Genomic DNA, 22,053 nt, shown 5'->3' on the forward strand with positions numbered 1-22,053 from the left:
ATATACCAACCAATTTGATGAAATTAACTAGTTCAGCTATATGTCATTATCGTAAATACGAACTCGTAGGTAAGAAAAACAAAATTTAATTGTATTTTCATTTATTTTAAAACAAATGGTCAAAATATAGATATATAGACAAAAGATGTCCAAAAAATATAAATGTAAAAATGTGGTATTTGTTGGTATACTTATTGGATTTCACGCAGCAACGGAGGAGCGTATTATTCCACCTCGGCCGTTATAAGTGCTATAAATGCATATTTTGTGTATTAAACACAATCTTTTGTGCTCACTAATATTAAGAGATGTTTAACTTTTTTATATTTAAAAATGCAAAGTTTCAAAAAGAGGTATTTACATAAGGGATGGGAACACAAAATTTTAAATGCAAATGAGAGTTTGTTGGTTTTCCTTTCACGCAGCAACGAAGCAACATATCGACGTGATGATTACAAAGGGAGTTAATCGGAATTCCCAAAGTGACATAGGTAGGATTTTTTTTATTCAAGGCGTTAAATTCCACGGGAATGAAGTCGCAGGCAAAAGTTAGTTCGGTGGTAGAAAAAAGAAAATCACTTTTTCTTTACTGGTATGACTAAACTCAGCATTGTAGTGCCTGCAAAAATTCAACGTGCACATTTCAGTTTTAAATAATTATTATTATAAGTAATTATTAACAAATAAATATACTAGGACAATGAACACATCGCCATCGAGCCCCAAAGTAAGCGTATCTTGTGTTATGGGCACTAAGATGACTGATGAATATTTTTATGAATAATATACATAAATACTTAGAATATACAGACACCCAGACTCATCACACAAAATATTTCCAGTAGTGGGAATCGAACCCACGGCCTTGGACTCAGAAAGCAGGGTCGCTGCAAACTGTCAGTGATTAAATTTATCATAAGGGTTGTTTCAGAGATAGAGAGAATTCTAGAGATGGAACCATTCCGTAGCGCTAATCCGCGTTGGTGGGTTTAACGATTATTCTCGCTCGTCAGTGACAATAAAAACAACTGACGGCTTAACGTGCTCTCTAAGGCGCGCGGGTAGTCACCACCTATTTTCTAGACGAGACGACGACGACGACGAGTACGTACTGAGAAAGTAACATACAATTCTACACCTTATTAGCTTATCTAATCATTGTTTCACTACTACGTGTGGAAACAGCGACTGGTTTTGTTATTTTTTCCAGTATAAATTACATTGTTTATTTGAGGAATTCGACCTCGCATTGGGCAGCATGTTTGTGTGATGAGCACGAATGTTCTTCAGTGTCTGGTGTTTATTTGTATATTATAAGTATTTATGTATATTATTCATAAAAATATTCATCAGTCATCTTAGTACCCATAACACAAGCTACGCTTACTTTGGGGCTAGATTGCGATGTGTGTATTATCGTAGTATATTTAGTTATTTATTTACAAGTAAGGGCTACGCTCATGTGCCCTAAAATGACTTATATACCCTATTTGATATGTTAGGGTACCGTCAATGTAGTTGTATGACGTTGTGTGACGTGAAGATAACCTAGCTTTACGATGGTCACGATAAGAATCCAGATAGTTCCTTCTTTTGTCATCAAAATTTGCTGGTACTCTGCTGGACTAATTGTCTCCATTCCGCTCGGTTTACAGTCAGACTTACCCAATGCGTGGCGCTTAAACGTAAGCTTATAGCAAAGTCCTATTATAGTATTAAGGACTACGTCAACGATAAAATTGCTTGGGTGTACACTATTGCTCTAACCAGGTTGCTTCTTTAATAGATTTAAAAGACAATGTGAGATGGTGATAACAAACAAAAATAACAACCGGCTAAGTTTGTTGTGGGCTAGGTTTGTTAACGAATTTAGTTATCGCCATCAACTCACTTCTATGTCATATTTAACATGTTATGTGCGCATAAAAAGTGTCATCTATGAGCCTATTTAAATAAAGAAATATTTGACTTTGACTTATGCTGCATCGTTGTTTACAAGGATGGAAGTAGAATACAAAAGGCGGCCTTATCGCTTAAGCAACCTTAGGATTAGGACAACATGAGCGAGCACGAACAGGTGGTGTAATATTATAATAAGATTAAATTCAAATAGCTAAATATGAATACGAAAACTATTAAGTTCCGGTCTTAAAATTGTCCAAACTACGCACCCACAAGTTTGAAATTCTAATTTCTGGGTAAGAGACGTAATAATACTCCGAGTGTAGTTCTCGGTATCGCCCGTTTAGTTAATCATAGGTTTACAATTAAAATTCTGTTATATCTCTTACCTATCATAGTAACTGCCAAGGTATAGAAAGGTACAGCACAGCCCATGTCAAGTAGTATTGGAAACAAGACGTTTCCGACCACACTTCCAATTCGACCTATCGTCATGACCATTGCTATCGAAAGAGTTCTGAAAATAAAAGATTTGAATAAAGATTATTTTACCAAACCAGCATAAATATATTTTAATAAGAGTTAAATATAATCTATCTATATATATAAAAGAGAAAGTGTGTGGGTAAGTAAGTGGGCTCCGAAACGGCTGGACCGATTTCAATGAAACTTTCAGGGAATCTCCGGATTGATCTGGCGAGTAATCCTGTAACGTTTGGTGACGATCGGAGCACTCCTATTTTTGAACTGTCAAACTGTCAAATACAGCTTTTATTTACTATGATGATATTCTATTGTTGGGTGAACATGGGTGTAGATAATGATCTTCACCCGCACGAGAAGAGAATAGAAGATAATGAATACGGAGAGAAATAAATGATTTAATGACTTAAATTAAAAATTTAATGATGTAAGTTTATTGTTTAAATAAAATAAAGCAAAATCTAGCCCGGCGAAGCGGTATGGGTACACTAGTATAATATAAAGCTGAGTTTGTTTTTTTATTTTATTTATTTAAAAAAAAATTCTGAGTTTGTTTCTTTATATACATGAACGCAATGATCTCAGAACGACTGATCCGATTTAAAAAATCTTTTAGTTTTGGAGAGGCTATATTATGTTATCACGGCAAGACCAAAAGGAGCATTGTACCAATGATGAATGTTTTAAAATCGGGGGTGTTTATTTCCTTTTGATAGCTTCAGCTGCATGCGCTGCGTAAAGGGTTAAAGTTTCGATAAAATCATTTATTTATTTATACTCAAGAAGAAGAAGCTTATAGAATGTAGTAGGATACAAAAGGCGGCCTTATCTCTAAGTAGCTATCTCTGCCATGTAACCTTAGGATTAGGAAAGCTAAAAAGGAAAAGGAAAATTTATGACATTGTTCCCCATTTAAAAGTTCTAAAAAAATGTCTATCTTTTAAGGTTGACTTAAATGCAGATAAGGTCGAAATACTCAGAAAGCAGGGTCGCTGCCCAATGCACCATTCGGCTGTTATAAGGTGATGATAAAATTAAAATACCTCATAGTGGTTGGGAATATCTCCACAACTAACGCTTGGTTGAGGCTCTTCGCCATTTGAGCTATCGACACGTCAAAAGAGAACAGAGCAACGAAGCCAACTTTTGAGCTTGCCCATCTCAGTCCCAAGGTGGCTCCAACGGAAATCAGACAGCAAGCTATGTACAGATTCTTCTTCCCCACTTTTCCTACCAGCACACTGGTGACAATGTACGGAAATATGCATACGGTACCCAGTATCACGCTGTTTATATATGTTTCTGTTCCGCTGACTGTCTGTAAGTAAAGATAAGAACGCTTCATGCGTGCAGTAGCATGTAGTACTGTGGGATAGCTCTGCTAAGTAATAGACTGAAGCCAGAAGAAGATCGTCGCGCCAGAAGATTCAGTGGTAACGAATCGCTTCATCATCATATCAACCCATTACTGGTCCACTCCCACAAAGAGAAGGGATTAAGGCCGTAGTTCACCACGCTGGCCCGGTGCGGATTGGTGGGCTCCACACGACTTTTGCGTGGAGTCCAGGTCAGTGCAGGTTTCCTTACAATGTTTTCCTTCACCGTTGAAGCTAGTGATATTTTAATTGCTTTAATCGCGTGTAACTTAGAAAAGTTTCAGGTGCTGAGTATATACATTGCAGAAATTATAAATTACACCGTACCGATTCTCCTGCTTTTCGCGGAGCAAAGCGAATTAAGCTGGATTTTCATTGTATATCGGATTATATTTTGAAAATAGACATCTTTCAAAAGTTCAAAGTTCATATTAACCGAAAGGTTATAGGTTAATAAAAAAGTTCTACTTATTTCAGTTTAAAGGACAACGTAAACGAAAAAAAAGCTTGGTTACAGCTTGCTCTTTAAAAAGCTGTAAGTGATAATCTGAGGTGATGATAGTACGAAGAAAATCCAGCAATGTTTATTGTGGACTTCTTCTTATACGGGCGCATTTGGTTCCCTCGTAGCCAATTTGAATAAAAAAGATTTTAAACTTAGATTTTTGTGGTCAATCAACATTTCTTAAATATAGTGCAACGGGTACATACCACGATAATATTTTGGGTTTGTCGATATTTCGACCCAGTTGCAATATGCATGGATCGTGGTCCAGTCGAGACCACGATCCATGCATATTTAAGAAATGGAGTAAAGAAATATTAGACCTTTGGTCAAACGGTTAACATTTTTAACTACGGATAGTATGGTCCTGGGTTCAAAGTCCAGGTAGGTACAAACCTTGTTAGGTTTCCTGTTAACGTAAAAACTACTACCCGGAGTCAACCCTCGTGCCTCAGAGATAACGCTATCAGTGACCCGTAGATCACGGTAATCAACTTATGATAATACTCGTTAAAGCCCACAAACCTACATAGAAGTAGCGTGGTGGGTCTTTGCTCGTGTCCCAGTGGGATGCTAATAGGCTGAGGGGTAAGGTGATGATGATGATGATGATGAGTCTTAAGGAACTTACAGGTACGCAGACTTCGGTGACTGTAACATTAGAGGTCCTAACGCCCAAGTCATGGGTATAGGCATCCAACATGGCGCACAAGTCTTGATTTTCCGCGCTGCTGTAATGTTCTACGATGGTCGATAGCTGAGGAAACCACAGCCTTATAACGTTGTACCTGTGTGAAATACAAATAAATGAATTTTATACTACGCAATCGCGTTAGAAAAATCATTAAAAAAATGTTAGTCATTAAAATAAATAGTATTATAGAAGGATTTGGCTGCCTCATCGCTACTTATTTCACGACTGATTGGCACAGTGGGCAGTGAACCTGTTTACTGAGTCTAAGGCTGTGGGTTAGACTCCTACAACTGGATTGTGTGATGAACGTGAATGTTTTCCAGTGTCTCTCCAAACACTGAAAAACATTCACGCTTATCTGAATATTATAATAATTTATTTTTTTAATTTATTTATTCAACACACAAAAACATAAACATAAGAACAATAACCAATAAACATAACTGGCCATTCTTCACCACATGCGTGTATAAATGCAGCCAATAGATATGACGAACTTACGTTCTTGGATATTTTCTTAAAAAAAAAAAACATTTACAATTATCATATAAAAGAACATAGTGTATTACAGTGTCTAGTTAAATTATGAAAAAATATTTTATATTTATGTATATTTTGTACACAATATATTGTCGTAGTATACATATATTTATATCTTTTCAAGACAACCAAACAGAGGTCTGAACTGTATTTTTAATACAGAGATTCAAAGAGAGTTACTTTTGTATTGTTGTAAATTGCGATTAAAATTGGATATTTGTACTTTTGGACTAGGCATGTTACTTTACTCTTTCATAAATCATAAATCACAGAGTTTTAAAGTACATAAAAAAAAATACAACCGAATGCATGAGCAAATCATGAACAAAAATACACAAGAACCTCCTCCTTTCGTAAGTCTAAAAAATGTACAAATAACACAGACTTTCACATTTATAGTATGCGTTTATAGGATGCATTCCACAATATCATTCCCCTTGATAAAATTCAGCGCAGAAATACTCGCAGGTAAGCACAGTAAAGACGGACGTAGGCTATTTTAAGCCCGGCAAAATATTATAATGTCATGGGAAATCAGATATTCCACTCGGACCAACTTTGTTTAGTTGAAGACTCCGAGAAGTAGATTGCAGTAGACAGATACAAAGTTTTATGTAGCACAAACTTGTGCCCCTGAATTTGGCTAGATAGAAATATGCTTTGTCTCACTAGAAGATATTAGTAAGAAACTTAAAGAAATGCTCAAGAGGTTCAACAGGTGCTTTTATACTTTTTGTTTGCTGTAGATTATCCTAACTTTTGTAACGTGGTTGTTGTTCGGGTACAGATTTATTTTATTTTATAAGAGTATGATTACCATACTTCCTAACAGATTAGCCCGCTACCATCTTAGACTGCATTATTACTAACCAGGTGACATTGCAATCAATTGCTAACTTGTATCGGAATACAAAAAATAAAAATGTGGTTCAGGATTCGGTATCAGGTTTCCACGCGACATCGCACCAACACTAAATCGTTTAGCGGCACGTCTTTGTCGGCATAGTGGTAACAATGGCTTCCCACCAGAGCAGACCAGAGAAAATTCAGAAATTATATTTCGAAATTGTCCCTGTCGGGAATCGAATCCGCGACCTCCTATTTTAATTCACAGCGCTCACTGCGTCATAAATCCAGCGACTGGAACTAATAAACAGAATTAGTTTTGCGTTTATAATATGGATTTTGTTCATAAAAATACTTTCATTGTAGGCTTTTATAGACGCGCTTGTAACCCTTACGAAAAGCTTACATATGAAACAAACATAAATTTTTGGTAGTCAAATTGCTAATTTATTGGGAATAGTTTATTGGGAAAAATAAAAAAATGTTTATATAATATTAAATTGAATAGAATGTATTTCCTGAGTACATTTACATCACATGTGACATGTGGGTTCAGAAATCACTGATTAGATTATTGTGAAGTCATCATCATCATCATCATCACATCAACCGATAGACGTCCACTGCTGGACATAGGTCTTTTGTAGGGAGTTCCAAGTTCCACGATTCTGAGCCGCTTGGATCCAACGGCTACCTGCGACGCGCTTAATGTCGTCTGTCCACCTCGTTGGGGGTCGACCAACGCTGCGCTTACCAGTACGGGGCTGCCATTCCAGCACCTTGGGACCCCAACGTCCATCCTTTCTCCGAACTATGTGCCCGGCCCATTGCCACTTAAGCTTCGCGACTCGTTGAGCTATGTCGGTAACTTTGGTTCTTCTACGAATCTCCACATTTCTGATTCGATCGCGTAGAGATACTCCGAGCATAGCTCTCTCCATCGCCCGCTGAGTGACTCTAAGCCTTCTTATGAGGCCCATAGTTAACGACCATGTTTCAGAGCCATAGGTCATCATTGGCAACACGCACTGTTCGAAGACTTTCGTCTTCAGGCACTGAGGGATTTCTGACGAAAAGATGGCACGGAGTTTCCCGAACGCTGCCCATCCGAGTTGGATTCGGCGGTTCACCTCCTTCTCGAAATTGGACCTACCTAACTGGATCGTGTGTCCTAGGTATACGTATTCGTCAACAATTTCGAGTGCAGTGTTCTCAACGATTACTGGTTGAAGCGGAACATGAGCATTAGACATAATCTTCGTCTTGCTCATGTTCATTCGTAGGCCAACCTGTTGAGAAGCTCTGCTGAGGCCATCGAGCATCGTATTTAGGTCTCCCAGAGTCTCTGCCATTATGACTACATCGTCGGCAAACCGAAGTTGAGTGATGTACTCGCCGTTAATGTTGATGCCAAGTCCGTTCCATTCCAGAAGCTTAAAGACGTCCTCCAACGCAGCGGTAAATAGTTTCGGGGAGATAACATCTCCCTGTCGCACGCCTCGCTGCAATTGGATTGGTCTCGTAGTCTGATCCTGTATACGAACTGACATAGTGGCGTTTTTGTACAAACACTGCAACACTTGGATATACCGGTAGTCAATTCGGCATCTCTGCAGTGACCTAAACACAGCCCAAGTTTCCACCGAATCAAAGGCTTTTTCATAGTCCACAAACGCTAAGCAAAGTGGCCGGTTATACTCTTCAGTCTTCTGTATAACCTGCCGCAGCGTATGAATGTGGTCTATGGTACTAAAGCCCTTACGGAAACCGGCTTGTTCGGGAGGCTGGAAGTCATCAAACCTACGAGCGAGACGATTCATAATGACTCTCGAAAACAGCTTGTAGATATGACTCAGCAGCGAGATGGGTCTGTAATTCTTCAACAAGGTATTATCACCTTTTTTGAAGAACAGAACCACCACACTCCTGTGCCATGCCTCTGGCGTTGTGCCTTGGTGAATAACGGAATCAAACAATCGCTGAAGGACTCTCAGTATCGGTTTTCCACCTGCCTTCAGGAGTTCTGCCGTTATTCCGTCATCACCCGGCGCCTTGCCATTTTTAAGCTGCTTGAGAGCCACACTAATCTCGTATAGGCTGACGTCTGGGATATCTTCGGTATAGTGTCGAGTTAATTTGGCTCTAGGATCCTTAGCCAAATCTTCAACAGGCGTCTGTACTGTGGTGCACAACTGTCCATAAAAGTTCTCAACCTCACCCAAGATCTCAGGTTTGGAAGAGACAAGACTACCATTATTGGTCTTCAGTCGCATCAACTGGCTCTGACCGATAGACAGATCTCTAGCGAACACTTTAGAGCCTCTGTTTTGCTCGATGGCATTTTTAATACGCTCTGTATTGAAGTGCCGCATATCACGAGTCTGTGATTTAGAGATCTGCCTATTAATCCGCCGGTAAGCGGACGCGTCTGCTATAGACTGTAGTCTCATCTCTTGCCTCTCCGTCATAAGCTTGAGTGTATTGGTTGAGAACCTATTGGCCTTGTTTCTACGGTGGGCCTTGTAGAATTTGGACCCGACTGTTTGGACAGTTTCCACCAGCCTGTTGTTCAAATCGTCCACAGTGTCGCAATCTGCTAGGCAACCGAACCGGTTCTGTAGTTCTAGTTGAAAGCTCTCGGGGTTTTGAATATGGGCACGAGTAGGCCGGAGTGTAGACTTCACCAGTCTGACTCTTTCAAGTTGAACGTTTATACTCAATGTGCCTCTTACCATACGGTGATCACTTCCGGTTTTAACCCTGTTGATCACAGAGACATCATTGAATACATGCCGTTTGGTCGACATGATGAAGTCGATCTCGTTTCTCGTGGAACCATCGGGGCTTATCCAGGTCCATTTCCTGTGTGGCCGCTTCTTGAAGAAGGAGTTCATCATATAAAGGCCCTCCTTCTCCATGAAGTCAGCCAACATTTGACCCCTGTGGTTCCGTTGCCAATACCCAAATTGCCCCACCCTCAACTCTGAACCAGTTCGCTCGCCAAGCTTCGCGTTGAAATCCCCCATCACAATATTGTAGTAGGTGTTCGAGGCATGTATGGCTTTTGAAATGTCTTCATACAAAACCTCTACATCCTCGTCTGGGTGTGCCGAAGTCGGCGCGTATACCTGTATGACCTTCAACGAATACCGTTTGGTAATTCTGAGTATAAGGTATGCTACCCTGCTCGACACACTTTCGACTTTTACAACATTGTTGACGAGAGACTTGTGGACGATAAACCCGACACCACCCTGTGACTGTTGGTCACCCTCCCGGTAGTAAAACAAGTTGCCGGATTCCAAGATTATCGAGTCCTCCCCCTCTCGCCGGACTTCAGACAATCCTATAATATCCCAGCGCAACTTGCTCACCACTTCTTCCAGCTCAATCACCTTTCCATCGGTCCTCAACGTGCGTGCGTTGTATGTTGCCAGGTCAAGTCGTCGGGGTTGGCAGCGGAATCTCTGCCGGAGATTCTTAACACCCCTTGCCCCGCCGTTACCATAACCGCTGCCAGAGCCAGGAATAGCGGGGCCGCCGGGAACTAGGGGCTGTGGTTTTTTTCTCCTTCCCATTAAAGATATGCCCGATAATGACCACGCTGGGCAGGCGGGTTGGTCATCGCAGGGCTAGACTGATCGCCCCGGCGTCGCTGCTGCCCGACACCGGTCTGTGCCATTTGTTCAGCCTAGCCAATTCGAAGTGGTTATACCGCCACTTGTCGGTCGCCAGAGCCTCGTCGGTTAAACGGCAGGGTGCACCACGTGCAGGTGAGGTTGGCAATTTGGGAGGCTGACTGGTACTAGCCACACCCACTTACACCCCATTATTAATTTTATATCATTATTATGTTATTGTGAAGTAATCCTTCAGTATTTTTTGTAGTATTCGTAGAAGCTAAAACTGTGGGTGTTGAAACCCCACGATATTTACATATATACTGTGTTGTTGGATATGGCAGTTATATTGAATCCGTATCGGTTTCTACATTGTATCGGAATGCTAAATCGCTTAGCGGTACGTCTTTGTATGGTTATAGCTGCGGCAAAAGCCTCCCACCAGACCTGAGACCTAACCAGGAGGTTGTCAAAAATAAATTTATAAAGGTATGTATGTGTTTACCAGTTTAATAAAATGTTATGAAAATTAACCTTAATTTGCTAAAGTCCGCAAAAAGCGGAGAATCGTTATGGTGTAATTTATAATTTCTTCAATCTTTATACCAAACAGCAAGGCAAGGACATTGCCGAAGATCTGTTTGGCTCCGAAACCGGAGCATCCTCAGGAGATGACTGACTGACTGCAATGAATTATTGTTGTGTCAATTATTGCCGAAGATCTGTTTCTTGTTTCTGGAGTATAAAGATTGAAGGAATTATATGTTATACTATGCAGATAATATATAAATACATAATATATATAAATATATAACGTACATAATACTATACTTATATATAAGTAGATTTTAACACACAGTTTAAAAAAAAAAAAAAGAATATAAAGAATCTACCATAATTGCTTTAAAGGTGAAATAATAACTGAAGAACTTCGTTTTACAAAATGGGAGTACCAGACGGTTACCAAGGCGGGATCGAAGGTTGGAATGAGAAGATGAGTCAGAATTAAAGCGAAAACGATCCCTTAAATAAGAGGGAGATAAAAAACTATTAAGAATAGAATAAAAGAAGGAAAGTAGAGAAATATAACTTCAAAAATGTAAGCGTCACAACAGCGTAGGCTACAACATATGTTTATCCCAGGAAAAAAGGGTTATAAAAATATTTGGCTTAAAAAACATCTATGAAAGTATTTTAGGGTGGTTTTGGAATCATGATTCATTCATCAACTGTCCGCTTATAAGCAAGCACAGAGAGCAAACATTTCAATCTCAAAACGCAACACCAAATATACTCGTATATCGATAGATCCTCCGAAATACACTCCACGCACGTTTCCCACACACACCAGTGCGTAGTTATTGCGGATTATAACAGAGTCTATACGTGATCAAATCATAAATGAGGAGATCCGCAGAAGAGCTAGAGTTACCAGCATAGCTCAGCGAGTCGCGAAGCTGGAGTCGCGGTGGGCGGGGCACATAACTCGTAGAACCGATAGACGTTGTGGTGCCAAGGTACCGGAATGGCGGCCCGACACCGGTAAGTAAACGTAGTCAACGTATCACAGGGAGCCGCTGGAAACAAGAACCCATACCTTGTTGTCTTTGGAACACCCTATAGAAATCTTTGTCCAACCAGTGGACGTTCAGTCGTCATATGGTGATGATAACAAATTCCCTCTTACTGCCTCGTTGGTCGAACTAACCTAATACTTAGCATGTGGCACTGCGGATCACGAAGAGCCAGGTTTGATTCCCAAGCCGAGCCGAAAACTCTTAGGTTATGTTAGGTTAGGAAGTCTTAAAGTTGTCTTCCCTCAAGCCTCGTAAGACACTACGACAATACGCACATCACCATCTAGCCCCAAAGTAAGCGTAGCTTGTGTTATGGGTACTAAGATAGCTGATGAATATTTTTATGAATATGATACACATACATACTTATAATATACAGATTAAAATACAGACACTCACAAAAAAAATTCCATTTGTGGAAATCGAACCTAAATGAAATGAAATGAAATGAAATGAAATTTATTTATTTGCCCACAAAATCGCTTACAATTATAATACAAAAATATATCCTAATAAAAGCATGTGGACAAATAGGGTTCCACCTCAGCACGAAGCCGCAGCGAGCTGCAGCGCTGGTTTTCAGGGGGACCCTGTGTGCTCACAGACGTGTTTGCGACTACATCATCCATGCCACAGTCTATACAAAATAAAAATAAAATTAAAAATAAAACATGGTGCGGAATATAAAATTTACAGATCTAAACCAAGAAGCCTACCACACCCTACACACACACAACCTACGGCCTTGGACTCAGAAAGCAGGGTCGCTGCCCACTGCGCCACTCGGCCGTCAAATCAATTCGGTCGTGGCTATGGTTTTCCACTTACTATCCACCTGATAGTAGCTCAACAATTAATATAAAAAAATCACTTACAACAGCATGGAGAAAAAATTCAGCGCACACAAAAGTATCAGATATAGTCCACGGGGTTTTTGAAAAAGAGGTTTAATGTTATGGACACCAGTCGACAGCATTTGCCCACAGTTCTTCGCGGAAGGCCCAGATGACTCTTCGATTTCTTGTTTTATCCTCTCCTTCCACACATTTTTATACTGTGAAGAAAGTATTTTTTTAATTTTTTACAAATATCATCATTATAGATGGGTACAAGCTTTCTATCTCATGGAAAATAGGGATTGAGACATTGGCCTTAGTCTCTTGATGGTAAAAACTGAAACTGGCGGCATAACGTGCTCTGCATGGTCTGAGAGTTGACATCGCAAGTTTCCTACCTGCGGGAGGGGAGAGTACAGAGAGTATTATTTTATTTATTTTATTCAAACAACTTTATTGCGTAGTAAAGGAGAAATTACAAATATACTTAAAAAAAATTAAAAGCAAAAGGCGACCTTATCACTAAAAGTGATCTCTGCCAGGTAACCTTAACGATAGTACGAACAATACATGAGAGACGGGAAATCGCAATTACAATAAACAATACATAAATTATATTATGTATTATGTTAAAAACCAAACCCAATAATTCTGGCATGACTCGGGAATACCAGGGAAGACCCAGGCCCACATAAACTATAGTTCAACATGCAAATTAACTAACATGGCTGTCCATACAAAAATATAAGGTTTAAAAAAATACTTAAATAATTTGTTTTTTTTTTTTAATTTTTCTTTCAGACAGTTGTAGGGTTGCTCTATAACTAACACTAAACTGTCCATAGAAAATTCCAGCTTAAATCTTGTCCCCAATTTGAGGAGCTTTTTAGCGATAAGGGGATTAATTTAGTTTGCATATATTTTATCGTCGTTTTTAACAATAAAGGTGTAATCATTAATAAAATATAATAAAGAACATTCATTAATTCATGTGACGTACGCGTATTATGAACATGACAAAGAATAATTGTTAAGACAATAATAAGATATAAACTTTACAATTATTGTAAAGTCTCTCATCTCTTGAGGATGCTCCGGTTTTGGAGCGAAACGTGCGTTGAGTGTACATCTATTTAGTGTGGAGTATAAAGATTGGAGAAAATATAAATTACACCCAACAGATACTCCTACCTTTTACCTACATAGCAAACTAAGCTTAATTTTCATAATATATTATGGAATTCCGCAAATTAACGCCTGCTCCTGTCCAGTAACGCACGAGTGTGTATTAAAAAGTTCATATTTCAATTCCTCAAACAGTGTCATGCATACGGTGCCATAATTACGTCAATCAATTGGAGACCAAACAAAGTGGCAGCAGGCGGTCCAGTGGTCATAGAAGTCAGTATTCACGTTTTGTAACACGATAATTGCACTGTTAAAATCATTTTCATTAACTAACAACCATTTTATAAGCTATGCTTGTCCATTAGACATATGCACAAATATCGTCAGTTATTATTACAAAAAACAAACTTTACACGCATAAGCCCTCCATGATATAAACTCAAACGTTTTACTATCGCGATAAACATATCACATTTATGTAGGTACGTGCTAGCACTATCATGAATAGATTATGACTTCTGCCCAAATAAACATTTCTCTTTCAATAGAAGTCATTCCAACGTAAAAAAACATACTTAAATATTAAATTCAACTTTCGAAGGTCTATCATGGTCGCGGCTTAGCAACTTTACAGTACGGAAACGGCTCTCATCGTTAGGTGCGTTTTATGTTACTTTTCACTTTAGAAGCAATACATATTCTGTAACTTTTATTTGTAAACCTAGATGGACGATTTAATTATTATTTCAAATCATGACGGAACTCAAATTACGAGTTACAGTTTGATACAAGTGAAAATTAATTATTAACATCAAACTTTGATTCCCGTCCCACAGGCCTGGATACAGGACGTTGTCCTTGAAAGTTTTGGGTGAGAACGCAAGCAGTTGATATACAAAAATTAAAGTGCTTGCTTTTTACCACACACTGAAGCATAGTTATTGCGGATTATAACAAAGTCTCTACGTAATCGAATCATAAATGAAGAGATCCGTAGAAGAGCTACAGTTACCAACATAGCGAAATTAACTTGCGCGATATTGTTAGCTTGGCGACATCCACCCAACGCTATCACTGCCTGGTGTGAAAAATTATACCTATTCGATAACGCGAAATTAAACTACGATTTGTATGGAATCAAAAAAGTGCCATCTAGTTACATTATTGGGAAACAGTTTTCTTTTTCTCGTTTTTGCACAAACAAAAAACCGCTTGCAAAAGGCGGACTATTGGCTAAACTTTGGACGTGCGAAAAAAAAGAATGTGGTCACTAGAAGGTTCTCTCTTCATTACTTACAAACCGTAGTTAATTTTAACGCGGTCGAATAGAAAAAAATCTCACACTTGGCACTCAGAACTGTACGCTCGCTAATCTGTATTATCGGCCATCTTGGGTTAAACATAAAGTATTAAACTTTAAGCTTTATACATACGGGAAAAGTATCGGCTGGTTTTCCTGTATTTTGCTTATAAATTTTAACGAGTATATCCCTCGCCTCGTCATATCGCTTCTGAGTTATATAGTATTTTGGACTCTCTGGTAGAAATGCGTATAGAATAGTAGCAGTTAGAGACCATAACGACATAATGAATAGGTAAAAGTTCCAAGTGTGTAGTACTGAAAAGTAATTTTATTTAAGATTAAAATCTACTACTGTACAACTATGGATCACATGGTGTTAGGTTCGATTCCCGGATTGGGTAAAACATTGTCTTTGTATATTAGATGAGGGAGTTTCTAGAATCCGGAAGTAATAGTGGGAGGGCTTTTTGCGACAGCTCGTCCGGGGAAGTACCACTACCATGCTTATTTCTGGCATCAAGTAACATTTCTGTGTTCCAGTCTGACGGGCGTTCTTGACAGTGTGTGTGTGGTGTCTCAAGATGATGGACACAGGTTGGCACTCTATAGGAAGTGGTCATTTTATGCCCTTCGAAGTGTTGCTCTGTTTAAAGGCTGAATGGTTTTCAAATTCCGATCAGTTAAGCCATCATTCAATTATTACTATAAGAAATGTTATATAAACTAAGTCACCAGGAGGTTTCTTTGCGGCATATAAATAATAATAAAATAAATATACTACGACAATACACACATCGCCATCTAGTCCCAAAGTAAGCGTAGCTTGTGTTATGGGTACTAAAATAACTGATGAATAATTTTTTGAATAATATACATAAATACTTATAATATATTGATAAACACCCAGACACTGAAAAACCTTCATGTTCATCACACAAATATTGTCCAGTTGTGGGAATCGAACCCACGGCCTTGGACTCAGAGAGCAGGGTCGCTGCCCACTGCGCCAATCAGCCAGAAAAGAGGCATATGAGTCTTAATAAAAATTGTAGTGGGTGGGTGTTAAGTCACAAATCCGCATTTATGACAAAACACCTACCGACCAATTTCATGAACGTTTGCATTGAACCAATATAATCAGATAAGATGATACTATATTTGTGAAAATGCTATTTAATTTAAAATAAATACCTTGCACATATCAACGTTTAGTTATCAGAAGTTGAACCATGTATCCACTTTACAAATTACTGTAACACATGCTAGGTTATATATGAAAAATTACCTATAGTGCCATTAAAATACGTTTGCTCCCAGTTCTGAGGCAGTATTGCCCAGGACATAAGAACAATTGCAACTTGAGAGATAGCCGCAAACGATGACTGGATCAGCATCACTCTATCTCTGATGTCACTATGGCAAAACTCAGAAGTCAACGTTATCACAGGCGCGAACGAGGTGGCAGATCTGTTGAGAAAAAGTGCAATTATAAAATCAATCATTTAAAAAAATCATCATCATCTACCCAACACCGGCCCACTATATCTCCTACTACTCCTCCCAAAATGAGAATGAGTTAAGGCCGTAGTCCACCACTCTAGCCAAGTGCGGATTGGTGGACTCCACGCCTCTGAGAACATTATGGAGAACTGTCAGGCATGCAGGTTTCCTCACGATGTTTTCCTTCACCGTTGAAGCCCGTGATATTATGATTGCTTAAAACGCACATAATTTAGGAAAGTTAGAGGTACGTGCTAAGTGAGATTCGTACTCGCCTCCACGGACGTCGAAGTCCTACCCACTGGGCTATCACACTGGACTATTGAACGTCTGTGACAAAGAGAAAAGCGAAAGAGCAGCAATAGCGTAGTGGGTAAGTATTCGGCTTTTCTTCCGTGATGACCGAGTTGGAGGCCCAGAACGCACCACTTACTTTTCGGAGTTATGTGCGTTTTAAATTTAAGCAATCTAAATATCACTAGCTTTAAACGGCGAAGGAAAACATCGTGAGGAAACCTGCATGCCTTATTCACCATAATGTTATCAACGGCGTGTGAAGTCTACCTATCCGCAGTCCTTCTCATTCTGAGAGGAAACCCTTGCCCTGTAGTGGGCCGGTAATGGGTTAATGACGATGGTGGTAACAAAATTGGTTTAATGAAATAATGAATGAATATTTTTTTATCGTGCACCAAAGAAAAAAAGGACTTATAAACATAGCAAGAGAGTACAATTTGGTTCAATATAAATTATGTTGTGAAAAGGAAGAAGTAAAATGAAAACTATACATACAAGAGTCCTTCGAAGAATTTGCATATGACCAGCACTAAATAAGTTTGGCTGGTACCACTTATAACCGTAAATATGAAGAGCCCAGTAAATCCGGCCAGTATAAAATTTTTACGACCGAATATGTCAGTTAAAAAACCTGCGACCACGGATATTAATACCATACCTGCGGAAATAATAACATATCACAATATAATAAAAATATATTATTTATGTAACGTCGTTGACAGATCTACGAGTATACCTCAATAAGTTCAAAGTTTATATAAAACGTAATATAAAGCTTACAGAAAAATCCTATTATAATGTTAAGGATTACTTAAAAAAGCTTGGGTGTGAATTGCTCTAACTTCATAGCAGTGCGATGGTGATAACAAAAAAAAATACCCGGCAAAGTTTCTTGTGGACTTTTCTTAGACCAGGGCGTGTTTGGAACCTTCGTAGCTTTAGGTTTAAGTTGGCGAACGAAGTTATCACCATCCTCTTACAATTATGTAAACATATATGTATAAATGCTTCATAAGTGCCTGTGACAGGCCTACATGAACAAAGAAAATATTGTTAGTACTGCATATAAATACATTGCTATCACAGAAGGGCAAATGAACTATATTGCTTGGTCGTTTTACTAATCTCAAGTGGCTCCGTTCGCAAGGGAAGCCTAATATTTAACCGCTTTAAAAAAAGGAGGAGGTTCTCGAACCGACTGTATATTTAATTTTTTTTTTGTTTATTTGTTACTCGATTACTCCGCCAAATTTAAACCGATTTTGATGATTCTTTTTTGTTTGGTACGTTATACTTTTGAGGTAGTCCCATTTAATTAAAGTAAAGATTTATTGGAAGGATCCTGGAGGAATTGAGTGATCTCTTGAAATATTATAGGCATACCTATATATAGAACTTGTGCATCTTCTTATGAAAATTATAATGGTGGTCAGATGCAACTGATGATAAAATCCTTGGATGGCCGCCGAAACTAAAAAAATCATTAGTTCGATCGAGTTTAGCTTCGATTATGAACTCTACCACCGGTCTGGAAGGCAGATTCCACTGAGAAGAGCCGGCAATAAACTCAGCAGATTGCTCTTTTCCAACATCATTCAAAGTTAACAATCTAAAGACACTGAAAAACATTCATGTTCATCACACAAATATTTTCCAGTCGTGAGAATCGAACCCACGGCCTTGGACTCAGAAAGCAGGGTCACTGCCCACTGCGCCTAACTGAACTATCTTTTCGTGCCATATCTATATATATATATATATTTCTTGTGTGCGTGTGTGTCACTGAACTCCTCCTAGACGGCTGGGCCGATTTGAATGATTTTTTCGGTATGCGTTTGGGTGGCACCCTGGATGGTTTAGATTCACAAATCAGCCCGACAGATGGCGCTGGGGTCAGCTAGTTATATATATTTTGTTAATAAAATCGTATTTTCACTACAGTCCACAGCGTAATAATTTAACTGTGCTGTAGCCACACCGAACGTGTTTATTTGTGTGACGCACTAAGTCCTTTTGACGTGGCTATAAGCGTAGCCATCGTATACCCAACGTCTTTATACATGACGTTAATAAATTAACGCCTTAATCCCAGCCCTATTAATAAGCCTTTAAACACTATTCACAACTGCCTTTAATAATATCAAATTAGGTACAAATAATAAATAAATAAATATACTACGACAATACACACTGCTCCAAAGTTAGCGTAGCTTGTGTTATGGGTGCTAAGATGACTGATGAATATTTTTTTTATGAATAATATACATAAATACTTATAAAATACATATAAACACCCAGCCATTGAAAAACATTCCTGTTCATCACACAAACATTTTCGAGTTGTGGGCATCGAAACCACGACCTTTGACTCAGAAAGCAGGGTCGCTGCCCACTGCGCCAATCGGCTGGCAAAAGGTGCCAAACAACAGCCTTTGGCATGATGATGCTGATGATCATAGAGTTATCATAGTGCCACAATGCTTTTCATTGCTTGGAACAGAACTCTCTAAACTGAACTAAAATGGCAGTTCTAAAAATATTGCAATCATTTGTCTCAAGGAACATAGTTCAAAGGGTGACACTACGTTAAGTCCGGACAATTTATTATATGGTAGATATTTGCGTGCAGCAGTGTTGGCATCGATGACCAGATAAATTATTCCAATTATTTCTATACAAAATTTAATCCAGATGACTGAGGCGATTATGCTTAAGTAACTAATGATATTAACTACTTATGCACATAAGCGTGTAAGAAGGTATGTTTTGATCATGTTTGTAGCTAATGTTTTTTTTTTCTAAGTGTGATACAGTCTAATATGTTAGCGGGCTAACCTCTTAGGGAGTTAGATAGTCATACCCCTAATTAGTTTCGAAGCGACATCGCACTGGATCACTAAATTCCTTACGTAAAAAAGGTAAGATTATAGAAAAGTTCTATTATAGTTCTAATATGACATTGTGAGATAGTGATAACAAAGAAAAAACACCCGGCTAAGTTTGTTGTGGGCTTCTTCTTAGACCAGGACGCGTTTGGAACCCTCGTAGCTTTAGTTTTAAGTTTACGAATGTGGTTATCGCCATCATCTCACTACCGTGTAATCCTTATGTACGCATCAAAAGTGCCAGTGCTATGGGCCGGGCCTACTTGAATAAAGTTATTTTTGACTTTGACTTTGACTTAGCAGCACGTCTTTGTCTGCAGGGAGTTAACCAGCCACAGCCAAAGCCTCCCATTTCTATATAACGCAAATAAATATGAACTGAGCTACATTTTATACTACATTTATAGCGACAAATAAATTAAGCATCTTTTCAGTAAAATATTAATTATGGTAAACCTAATTCTCATTAGAAACTAAATCTGCACGCGCAACTCATTCATTCAGAAAAAAAAACAATCTCTGTGTTACGTAACGAAGCAGTAACAAAGTATAACAAAATGTTAACACAGAACACAACGAAGCAATCTACCAGCATGCCAGCTTTATGCCTAAGATAACTTTATACTATATATTATGTTATACTTAATCACTCGATATTAGGAAATTGTTTTAAAGGCTGAACATGAATTTATTTTTAAAAGTTCAAAAAAGGAACTTTGGATGTATTTTTCTACGGTTAAACATAGGTCTGTTGTAGGGATTTAGGTCTTCAGCTGTTCCCGGCGTTTAAGTTGGTAAAAGCAGCTTTGGTCGAGCTCTCCGTCTTGCCCAGCAAGGCGACATCAAACTATGCTATCAACGCTGTGAAGTATTTGCTTAAATGCAAATAAGATAACTACTAAAGTATGAGTAGATAGATAGATGCCTTCTTATCATACAAATTTGATAGTGTTTTGTTGGTTTTTCAGTCTTTTACAAAATACCTTTTGCATTTATAACGCGAAATGAGAAAGTAATGAAGGGATACAAAACACGTAAGTCAAACCGTGGAAAGACCTAGGTTGTTATGTTGTAGGTAGTTTGATCCCTCGTATTTCCGGCTGTCTGTGTGAAACTATTTCGTCAACAGACAGGTTAGTGTAATAATAAATTGTATAAGTTTCCTCGCTAATTGGAGAAAATTACTAATACCAGCTAAATTACTAATAGCAATTACATGCGTCGTTTAGTTAACATGACAAATACCCCAAATATAACGTTAAATAAACTAACATTTATGGCATTTGTAGGTTAAACGTTAGTTAGATTTGACCTTTAGCTACTACCTTCTTACTATTTACCTTATTTACTACCAGAGAACAGACAGCTGTCTCTTTGTTATTGTTTCCAATTGATTGAAGATTTTAATAATTTAATAGAAACACTATCATAAAGAATATAGAGATGGATGATAATATATCTATGGCAGCCGAATACAACAAACCTTTTCATTTAAACAATCATCAACAGAATTTTAGCTTTTAGCTTTACCACAATGTTAAGTTCCATTTTTAAATTTGGCGGGAAGAACTCTCGAGGTACAAAGAGCATGAAAACATATTCTGAATTCAAATTCAAAATTCACTTTTTATATAAGAAATCTAACTATAAAATAAGGTCTAATATGAAACTGACATTGATTCCAAGTATACACATAATATACACCTTATATTTAAATTAAATATATTTTTACTTCCAGACACTAATAAGTCAAATATGGACACAATTTATTTTGTTGCTGTTTTTGTATGGTCAGCCAATCCCGTCTATTAAACATATATAGATAGCATACACCTAAGAATATTTTTACTAAATAAAAAAAACTCACCAATAAACGGCATAGCATTTAAAACACCTTTTTGTAGTAAACTCATATTAAGGTCGCACTCCGCTACGGGTAAAATATATGGTGTACTGTTCAACACAGCGACTCCAGATGCCATCCCGAAGAAAGATGTACATAACAGCCGTATGTGGAAGAGACCTAATCCGCACTCCTTAAGTGCCAAATTAACTTCCTGCATTGCAGTTGGAGCGTTGGCCGGATCATTGCTACCTGTAAATAAGCAAAGAACGTTTATTGAATGCCAGAATTGCCAGACTTTCTTTGCGATTGTTTCGGTTTTCTAAAAAAATCATACAAGCGTGAGTTCAAATAAAATTTATTTCTTTTCCAAGGATTCTAGCTATCTCTATGCAAAATTTCATCAAGATTAGTGCATTAGAAAGTTCTTATTTTTATGTTTGAGGATAATTATTTATATATTTTATACTCTATTTATTATATTATTTTTAAGTAAATATCTTTTTTATATACTTAATTTATATTAGTAGTTAGATATGTTTTAATTTTTTTGTAATAAGTCTTGTTGTACATATTTTTATTTAAGTAATGAAATATTTTTTGCGGGTATAAGTATACAGCGTGTAATCGAATTACAATAAGAATATTTCATAAGGAGTGATTCCTGTAAAAATATTAAATCAGAAGAAGTATATTTATGACTTCGTCCATTCAAAAC

General features: G+C 38.0%; 1 protein-coding gene across 1 annotated transcript; it reads right to left on the minus strand.

The window, feature by feature from the left end:
• Positions 1-301: 301 nt before the first annotated feature.
• Positions 302-21,561, minus strand: LOC120633380 (synaptic vesicle glycoprotein 2B-like). Its single transcript, XM_039903583.1, has 9 exons — positions 21,360-21,561; positions 17,103-17,265; positions 16,096-16,277; positions 14,941-15,125; positions 12,419-12,597; positions 4,898-5,054; positions 3,429-3,703; positions 2,292-2,419; positions 302-619 (listed from the first exon to the last, which is right to left on the minus strand). The coding sequence occupies exons 1-9, from the start codon at positions 21,553-21,555 to the stop codon at positions 576-578; spliced, it is 1,509 nt and encodes a 502-aa protein (XP_039759517.1). The 5' UTR covers positions 21,556-21,561; the 3' UTR covers positions 302-575.
• Between the last annotated feature and the right edge of the window lie 492 nt (positions 21,562-22,053).

The sequence above is a fragment of the Pararge aegeria genome, chromosome 21 (assembly GCF_905163445.1).
Source record: "Pararge aegeria chromosome 21, ilParAegt1.1, whole genome shotgun sequence".
Lineage (NCBI taxonomy): Eukaryota > Metazoa > Arthropoda > Insecta > Lepidoptera > Nymphalidae > Pararge > Pararge aegeria.